Source organism: Pelophylax lessonae (assembly GCF_965119305.1).
Source record: "Pelophylax lessonae genome assembly, chromosome: 4".
In the NCBI taxonomy this organism is placed as follows: Eukaryota; Metazoa; Chordata; class Amphibia; order Anura; family Ranidae; genus Pelophylax; species Pelophylax lessonae.
In genome coordinates, this window is record NC_138771.1 from 146096560 (window position 1) to 146106942 (window position 10383).

Below are 10383 nucleotides of genomic sequence, written 5' to 3' on the forward strand. Positions count from 1 at the left end.
TGGGAGGCTAAAAAGTAGTATAATGGGTTGGGAACCGCTAGACCCCCACTATCCTTGGTTTCCTGCAATGTCTCCAAGCGAATTCGGGAAGACTGCTTTTTCCATATAAGTGCACGGTAGACAGTGTTGAACTGTTTGAAAATGTGAATCGGTATCCAGACAGGGGCATTATGGAGAACATACAATAGTTGTGGATTCCAGATCATTTTAATAAGATTACACCTGCCTACCACCGACAGCGGCAACCTGACCCAGCTGGACAGCTTCTCCTTGAACCTACCCAACAACGGGGCCACATTGAGTTTAACATACTTCCGCAAATCAGGATGTACAATAATTCCCAGGTACCGGAATTCCGTCACCACCTGGACCTGAGACGCCAGGGGCGGCAAAGCAGCCTCCAACGGGTCCAACGGTAGCAGCACTGACTTGTCCCAATTGATCCGGAAGCCCGAGAAAGATCCAAACCGAGCGATCAGAGTCATCAATTCCACCAAAGAACCCGAGGTGTCCCCAAGGAACAGTAATGCATCATCAGCATATAGTGCAATTTTCTCCTCCCCATCCCCCCTCCTGAACCCCCGAATGGCCGAGTTGGCCCGGATAGCCGCTGCCAGAGGTTCCACCGCTAGGGCAAACAGCAGGGGCGACAAAGGGCAGCCCTGCCGCGTGCCCCTGTGCAGCGGAAACACCGGAGACAGCATATTATTGACCCTCACACATGCCACAGGGGCATTGTACAACAGTTTGATCCACGCTATAAACCTAGGTCCAAATCCCAGTCGCTCCAAGACCACCCAGAGATACTGCCACTCCACGCTATCAAAGGCCTTAGCCGCGTCAAGTGACAGTATGGCCCTGTTCCCACAGTTATCTGGCGGAATCTGCATGTTCAAGTACAGCCTTCGTATATTGGTTGCTGTGGATCGTCCTGGGATGAACCCAGACTGATCCCCATGTACAAGTTTAGAAATCACCTTAGACAGGCGATTGGCCAGTACCTTTGCAAAAAGTTTGAGATCCGACGTGAGGAGAGAGATGGGTCTATATGAATCAGGGCGGGTCGGATCCTTCCCAGGCTTCAATAGCACCACCACCACAGCCTCATACATAGAGGGAGGAAGCGACCCCACCTCCGAGGAGGATTCAAGAGTGCGCAGGAGTTCCGGCAGCAGTACCCCACTAAATGCCTTATATACCTCGATAGGGAGCCCGTCCGCGCCCGGTGCCTTTGAGTTGGGATAATCCGCCAAGGCCTCCTGGAGTTCCTCCAATTTAATGGGAGAGTCCAGGAGAGTCCTATCAGCAGCAGTAAGCTGCGGTAGCCGGATGTCTTGAAGAAATGTGAGCAAGTCGTCCGGATCATAGGACACCTGGGAAGCGTAGAGGTCCCTAAAGAATATATTGAAACCTTGGAGAATAGACGGGGTGTCTGAGACCACATCCCCAGAGGGGAGCATTAACCTGTGTATTGTCGAGGGGGGCCTCTGCGCTCTCGATATGGTTGCAAGCATATGCCCAGTCTTTTCCCCTTCCTCAAAATATGCCTGTGACATGAAGAAACGCTTGTGAGCAGCCTGCTGTTGCTGGATGGAGCGGAAAAATCTCTGCGCCTCCAGCCAGCAATCTTGATTCTCCGCCGTGGGAGACGCCAGGAAGGCACACTCCGCCCGGAGCACTGCCTCACCAGCATCCCGAGCCCAGCGCCTGCTTTGAGATTTGACAGTTGAAATTTCCTTAATGCAAATACCCCTAACGAAGGCCTTCATGGCATCCCACACCATTCCCGGAGCTGCAGAGTGTCTGTTGTCGGCAAAGAAATTAGTAAGGTGGGCAACAATCCGAGCGTGGTCAGGGAAGAGTGGAAGCCAGAACGGGTTCAGTTTCCACTGCCTAGGTAAACTGGGCCCCGGCAACCCGAGACTCACCAGCATCGGGGAGTGGTCAGATAGGCCACGCGCCAGATAGGTGACCTCGGGTGCATAAGAGAATAATAGGTCAGAGCCCAGGCTCAAATCAATACGGGACAGCGTAGAGTGAGACAAGGAGTGACAGGAGAAGCCCGCCTCCAAGGGGTGTCTGCTGCGCCAGATATCCACAAGTCCCAACTCCCCCAGAAACCTAGCAAAGGGAGTGGGAGTCCTGGATCCTCCGGGGCAAAATCGTTTAAGGGTGTCAAGGGTTGGGTCGAGAACATTATTGAAATCACCCACAGCCAACACTGGGAGCTGGGGGTGGGCACCTAAAAACCGGGACAGACACTCCAGCACCTCAAACGCAAATGGAGGAGGAACATATATATTAGCGATAATACATTTAAGAGTATCCCACACCCCCATAAGAAAAATAAATCTGCCCTGAGGGTCAATCGAAGATGCAAGGGTCTCGAATCTTGTGGAGGCTGACACTAGGATGGACACCCCCCTAGAGTACTGAGTATGAAAGGAGTGAAACTGCACCGGGAACTTGGAGGTGCGGATATTACCCACAGAGTCATTAGTCAGATGAGTTTCTTGTAGGCAGACAATTGCAGGACTATGGTGTGACAAAAAAGTCCGTATAGCAGTACGCTTGCGAGGGTCCCCTAGGCCGCGTACATTCCAGGACATAAGAGTACCAGTTGGGCTAGCCATGGTGGGTATTCAACATAGGAGGGGCCGCCCGCATTTTGCAAGCAGGCCATGGGTAAATCTGCCCATAAGGAAATCCGGTGGGGGGCAAGAACACATTCTCAAGGAGGGCAGCCAGCTGTTCGACCGGAACGTGTACAGCATATCCGTGCGTCACAGGTCGTGGGAGTGCACCATAATAAAAAAGACATGAGGACAAGAACAACGAAAGAAAAACAAACAAAATACAAACGATGAAAAAGAACACATGTGACGGTGAGCCCATAGGGCGGCTCCCGTCCAAACCCCGCAGGGAAACATCTGCCAACCCAGATGGCATGAGGGGGTTAATTGAAGAGGGCCCAAACTCGCACAGGCCATAGTCATAGGCCATTCCAGACGGAGCTTGGGTTAGAACTGCAAACTTGAAACTGCAAACTGTAATCCGGGTAAGATGCGTTTACCAGAACTCCGGAACAAGAAGAGGTAGTCGCTGGTTGGAGTACAGCTGTCCCATCACAAAAAGGATACGCACCCCGGCCGGGGCAAACTTCCAAAGGGTCCAGATACGTAGAGATGCAAAGTCCACATTGTGGCGCCCCTTACTCATCAGGAGCAGCGCGCTGACGTTGACGGAGGGTGGGTTCATGAATATCGAGCCAGCTCACCGCGTCGGCAACAGTATCAAAAAAGTGCGCTCTACCTTCCGCGGTGACCCGCAAACGGGCTGGGTATAGCATAGCATATATGAGTCCAAGGCGGCGGAGACGTTGCTTAACATCGGTGAATCTTGCTCGCTGCTTTTGGACTTCAGCAGAGAAGTCCGGGTAGAAAGACACCCGCACCCCATTAAACTTGACCTCTGCCTTTTCCCTGGCCAGCCTCAGCACCTTCTCCCTGTCCCTGAAGTGCAGCAGCTTGGCCAGCATGGGCCTGGGAGCGTTACCCGGCAGTGCCCTGGTGGGGACCCGATGGGCCCTTTCAACCGCAAACAGAGGCGAGAAGGATTGCCTGCCAAAGATGTCACAGAGCCAGGATTCAACAAACTCAGTGGGTTCTCTGCCCTCAACCTTCTCTGGGAGTCCCACAATGCGCACATTGTTGCGCCGCAAACGATTTTCCAAATCATCCGTCTTGTCCTTATTGATCTGGACCTGCCTCGCGGTTGTTCTTGAGTCAGTGATCAGCACTGGCAATTGGTCCTCCAGGTCACTAATACGGCTTTCCGCAGCAGTAGTGCGCTCACGGATCTTTTGTAGGTCTTGGCGAAGGAGAGCCACTTCTTCAGTGAGACCCCCCAACCGCTCCTGAACATTATTCACAGAGGCAGTACATTTGTGCACAGCACGAAGTATTTGGCTAAGTGTAGGTTGTTGTTCCTCCTCCGTCTCCCCCTCATCTGCGTCCAGGTCCCAGTCAGTCAGCACCGGCCGCGGAGCAGCCCCCAGGCCCTGCGAGACTGCCTCGGGGCGACCCCCATTGTCAGCCCGAGCACAGTCCCCGGCCTCCTGATCCCTGAGTTCCGACAGCTTCTTGGCGTAAAGTAATATATCCCCAGCAGCGTCCTTACCTGCGGGACGGGTCGTTTTGGGCTTCACCGCAGCCTCTTTCTGCCTGTCAGGGCCACGCAGGACACGCTGCGGGGTTGATGGGCCAGCGCCATCTTGTAGCGCCGCCGAGACTGAACTGTCCTCCTTGGTCTTGCTGCCGCGAGTCATGGCGGTATTTCAGCAGGGGGGAGGGGGGGTGAGTCAGCACTGGCTCTCCTAATCAAGGCAGGTCAGGCTTGTAAGGCAGGAGAGGAGAGGGAGATGCGGCCCGGTGTATGGAGGGGTAGCTGCAAGGGTTGTCACAGGCACAGAGCAGCACAGAGCCGGGACGTCACTACAGGGTTCCGAGGGTGGAGGGAGCAGCAAGAGGCAGTCCGGAACGTGCAGGAGACAGAGGGGCCAAAGAGACCAGGATCGGCAGCTCACCCGGTCCACGAACGTCCGCGCGCTTCCGCGATCGGCTGCCGGCCTCAGGAAAGTCCGCGGCTTCAGCCCCGACTAGGCCGCAAAACGGATCCCCGCAAATCCCAGTCCGAGACCAAAAATATAGGCAGGAGGCTGTACCCGGGGTGCGGGGGAGACACTAGGAGGTGGGATGGAGCCCGTAGATGGTCTGTGCGAGGAGGATGGCTGAAGATTGGTGGTCGCAGCGGCGGGGCTCACCCTGCAATCCTCCGGGATCTCTGGTATCCGGGCACGCAGCGGGGAGCAAGAGGCAGCAGGGTAATCACGGGGACCCCCGGAAGATGAACGGTCCGTGTTATGGTGTAATCCGGCCGGGGAAAAGAATGTAATTGCAGGATCAAGTACGGGAGCTCCGTGAGTCGAGTCCTCTCACATGCCCGGTTCGGCCACGCCCAGACTTTCTATCCTTGATGGACATCAAGCATGCATATTTGCATGCCCCCATCTTTTTAGCAAATAATGCTATCTCTGTTTTGCAGTGGGCATACCACACTACCAGTTTGTAGCCCTGCCATTTGTCCCAATATTTGCTCTTTGAGTGTTCACCAAGGCTCTGGCCCCTGCGCTGGCCTTTCTACGCTCACAGGGTATTTCCATTTTGTGAAGGGTACAGTTAGTTCAAGTTCTGATTTTTAACATGATGCAGACTCTCTAGACCCCAAATAGGTTTAGTTGGATTCTAAACCTTCAAAACTCTGTGCTGGAACTGACAAATTTGGAGTATCTGAGTGCTAAACACCTTCCAATGAACATTCTGAAGTTCTGGGCAATCTGGCAGTCCTTGCAACAATAGACACACTGTCTACAGGGTCATCCAAACCAGATCCAGTAGGACAACACTACTGCAGTGGCGTATATCAACTGTCAGGGGGGAGCCAGAAGTCTTTCTGCAGGAAAAGAGGTAGAAAAGGATTCTAGCCTCCGCAGAACTCCACATTCCAGCCTTGTCCATTATTGAAACACCAAGCATGGCAGACACCCCCTCAACTTTTCCTGATCCACAAAATCTATCTCAAGGTGCAGTTTACCACCTTGCTACATGATCGCTGCCTTTAAGGGCATGGAATTCCATGTTTTTAAAAGTTAGGGAGTCCACCATCTCACATGGATAGCTTACTTTGCTTGCTGCAAGCAAAATAAGTTTCACCCCAGGGAATACTCTGTGGAATGAATTATAACCTTTTTGTAATCTGGTTAAGATCAACAGTTGGCCTTCAGTGCCATCAATGGTCAAATCTCAGCTCTTGTGATCTTATTTCTATAGCTAGCCCCCCATTTATTGGTCAAGACTTTTGTACAAGGTGTCTCTCATGTGGCTCCTCTTGTTCAACCTCCTGTGACTCTGTGGAAGTAACACAAACACACTTCCAAATAATTTTACATTTTTTTTGCTTGTGCATCCTCATCATATGTTTTGTCAACTGCATCATTGTTCGATACATATTGTATATGCGGGTGAATAAAATTCATATTTACATATTTTATATGCTTATGATGACATCTATTAAAGTGGTTGTAAACCTCTGAAATAAAAAATTAAATAAATAAAGCATATCCTCCTTTAGTGTGTACTTGGCCTTGATCCAAGACACCTACAGTACTGTGATTTCTGTCTGCTCTTTTATTCCTCCGTTATCTCTTTTGACAGCCAATGCCCAAATAAGGAGATGGACCTGGCCATTGTAGAAAATGCTAGCATGGTAATATCAGAGTTTTTCTTGTCATTTCAGGTCATATGAAGGGACTTTGTATAAGCGAGGAGCTTTTATGAAACCTTGGAGACCACGTTGGTTTGTGTTGGACAAGACAAAACATCAGGTAACAACCAGAAAATTGTACTTTTATGCATCCAAAGTTCATTTCATGTGGATCCTCTCCATCAGCAGAAAAGAGTCCATTTTAACCTTGTATAGATCGCTAAACCGATAGTAGTTGTCTTCTGCCAACTACTGGGAAAATGTCCATTACCCTTCCATGTTATTACTTACCAGGAACATTCTGAAAATGATATACCAATAGGATAATAGCAGCATGAAAAGAAGAGCCTAAAGCTTCTCAAGAGACCAAAAGGAGAATCAATGATAGAAATGTACTACAGTCTCCATTCATCCTGTGCATGTCTCCTTCCTTCCCTTCCTCCTCTCCGAGCACTCTCATTCATGAGAAGACATATGACATCATAGCTGGGGTGGGGCTGTGTTACTTGCACAGACATCAACAACAGTACCAGAAAATGCCAGTGAGCAGCCACATTCATGTGTACAGGCACACCATTTCTGGGAAGCACAGGAGAATCTCTTAATGTCTGGATTAGACTGTTGTTTCTAATCAGACATTCAGCAATTACAATAATGCCTAGTATAAAAGTTTTAAATATTATACATAGAAATGAAGGGTAGTTTTTCATTTTTAACTGGAATTCCACTTTAAGCTGGGTACACACTGAGATTTTTATTTTGTTCAATTAGCTGGCCGAATAAGAAAAAAATCTCACAGATTTTCATCCACACAAGCAGTCTGGATGCAGGAATCTTCCCACTATGCTATTATATTCTGACTGCGGGAACTCCCCTCCATCAGAATACACTGATCAGCGCTGCAGCAACTGATCAAATGCTGGTTTTCCAGAAGGACCGTTGGACAGAAGCCAGTCTAATGATCTGCCGAGTGGGGCTCATACAGATCAAAATTCAGCCAGTTCCTGGTAAACCAGCCGAACGTTGATATGTGTATATCTAGCTTTAGTCAGTGATCAGATATGTGTCCAATGTGGAGATCACTGTGCATTTGAAGGTGGTGAAGGGGGGAGTTGGGGCGCATGGGCGAAGATTTCCTAAAACTGGAGCACACAGAATCTGGTACAGCTGTTCATAGTAATCTATCAGCTTCTGTGTTTTATTGTCAAAGCTTAAATGAACAAGCACAAATTGGAAGCTGATTGGTTACTTTGCACAGTTGTATCAGATTCTGTGTGCACCACATTTAGTAAATCTCCCACAAGGTATGCACTGTGGTGTGTTAGCAGTCAGTAGTCTCCCATGTCATTTCAGGGCAAAGATGGGAAAGAAGTGTCTCCTTTTTCTTCTTTCATTGTGTTTTTCACATGAGAAAAAGTTTTATATATATATATTTTTTTCTTCTCGCTAAATCTTGTTTTTTTTTTTTAAAGAAATTTAATTTTGCTGTGCTTCATTTGTACCTCCCTTTCCCCCTATCAGCTGCGCTATTATGAGAGCCGTACAGACACTGAATGTAAAGGGGAGATAGACTTGGCGGAGGTAGAGTCTATCTATACAGGTACTCCGACGCTGGGTGCTCCCAAAAATGTGGATGAAAGGTCATTTTTTGATGTAAGTTTAAATATTTATAATACTTTGCTGATTTGATTTCTTCCTTTCGGTTTACACATTTTCTAATGCGTTCACCTTTTCTTATTCCCTGCAGTTGAAAACAACCCGGCGGGTTTATAATTTCTGTGCCACAGACCCTTTGCTGGCCCAGCAGTGGATTGACAGGATCCAGAACTGCCTGTCAGATGCGTGAGGCTTCAGTAGTAGCATCATCCAAAGATGTCAGGATGTCACTGAAGTATTAGTAACTCTGGAGTACCACATGGCAGCTTAAACTGAACTGTTCACCAGTGTCAAGTGGGTGTTTCCAGAGAGAGAACACCTTGGCCTCTTTGTCATTTTTTCAGCAAGATATATAAGCATCCAATGAGTTATTAGGGCATATTGGAAGCCCTTTGAAGTCATCATAGAGCAACATGCAGACTATGGCTTACGGTTCTTCTGAAAAAGAAAAGATTTTTAGACACTGTAACTGGCAAGAAATGATTCAGCCAGAGTATGCAGAGTTGTGCTTAGTATTTCCTGAGAACAGCTGTTAGCTCAGTGGCCCGGTGCCCTTTTAAATTAAAAGAAAAGCAGAAATGTCCTTAGTTGATGGGCGTCAAACACTTAGGCTTTTTTATTCATGGTCCCCAAGGAAAGTCATCTGTAATATCCTGGAAACAATTTGTATCTGGTTAGTCTCTTGAATGTTTACCTGTTGCTTATATTTGGTTCAGCAATCTTTTTCAATCTTAACTTATTTTGAAATCCTAAATAGTTAGGCAGCAGACCTACACATCCATGTAACAAGCCCTGCAGGTAGAAGAGTTCAGCATAAAATGCATTTCTAGTTACTTTTTAGTAAAACAATCTTGACACATCATTTTTTTTTTCTCATGGAGATCTATTATTTCTTATTAGAAGATGTCATTTGGCTGTAATGGGGCTACACCAAAGGGATGGACATTTGCACAAAGGATTTTTATTGTCCAGTCCTTACGCACTGGCCCCAGGAGGGTTGGAGCTTGAACTCTGAAGACTGTGACTTAGGAAACCAGGTGAAAACCACTAAGGATTTTATTACTACTTGTATGTAATAGGATTTTGCTTGCTTATTTCTTCCTGATGTATAGATTGTAAAAATGAAGGGAGGAAATGTTATGTAAAACAGTTTCACAAAATAATATAAATATTCAGAAACTTCTGTTCATGAGCCCCAAGGACTTCTGGATCACGTCGACTGTCACCAGGACTGTGAAGTAAGCAGCTAGTCAGCTGTACACTATGGAAAGATTGCAGCAGGGACATCATCTTGTGTTTACTATGTGTGCCACTTGGATTAACAGGAACTTTGTTAAACCGTTAATGGTATTTTAACTCTGTGGTTATTGTACTTCATTTAATAATAATTATTATTGTATATTGCTGTATATAGAGGAACGTCCAAAGCAGCGTGAAACTGAAGGAGAGGTTGGCTGGGAAGGGAATACTGAGGTTTTTTTTTAACTCTTTCACTGCAAAAATACGATCTTATTCGGTTATTTAGCCCCAGTTCTTGATTCACCATACACTAACTCAGCCAATCATGATTCATAAGCCATCTATTAAATACTGTTTCTACACTGTTTATGTTACACGTAGATATATGATATATATGTATCTGGGCATTATTGAAGCAGTTTTGTTTCCTCAAACAATAGCCAGTCATTGAGGGGAAGGAAAAGGTCAAGTATAAAAATAAAAATCACTATATAAACTTCAGTGTAAAGATGTAAGAGGGGACACATTGTGGCACCAGTAATTCTAAAAAATATAAAACTATAAATCATTTCTGCATGCCAAAATCATCAATTAAACCCACCTAACTGCTATATCCCCTCCCCCCCCTTTAAACTAGTGTTGTAAAATATAAAATTCGGTAATCTAGAGGATGAACTGATTAGTACAATGAATATATTATTAGTCCATTTTATTATAGGGATCTATGCCAAAAGATGGACAACTGCGTAAGAGAGTGAGGGACAGTTACAGAAATAGTTTAGTGATTAAACTGAAAATTGAACATGCTGAAATGCATTTAACTAGAACAAAAACTTTTATTTAAAGCCCACAGTATACTGTGTGGATGAGAATGCAGGCCCCTTTCACATGCATGTTCCGATCGGGTCTGCCTGTTCGTTTTTAAGGTGGACCCGATCAGAACCGTTATTATTCTCCTTGGATAGGAGTATGTAAACAGATACGTGCCTGTTTACACCCGCCTACATCCAATCTGATCTGGATGGATCCGTCCAGCAGATCGGATGACATTCGGGTGTAAACGGACAGGCGCCTTGTTTACATCCGACTGGCCATAGAGGATGAGCAGTCTGTGTCCGTGTCCGCTCTGCATAAGCAGAGCGGACACGGACCTGTCATCCGCCTGCT

The 10383-nt window shown here is 47.1% G+C and overlaps 1 protein-coding gene across 8 annotated transcripts in view; it reads left to right on the top strand.

Moving 5' to 3' along the window:
- Positions 1-9099, top strand: part of SBF1 (SET binding factor 1) — a 235127-nt gene extending 226028 nt beyond the window's left edge. For all 8 annotated transcript variants that reach the window (XM_082255289.1, XM_082255291.1, XM_082255294.1 and 5 more), the window contains 3 exons: positions 6355-6442; positions 7843-7974; positions 8069-9099. In XM_082255289.1, coding sequence (XP_082111415.1) covers positions 6355-6442; positions 7843-7974; positions 8069-8167 — 319 coding nt within the window. In that variant the 3' untranslated portion in view covers positions 8168-9099. The remainder of the gene's footprint in view (positions 1-6354; positions 6443-7842; positions 7975-8068) is intronic.
- Positions 9100-10383: the final 1284 nt, after the last annotated feature.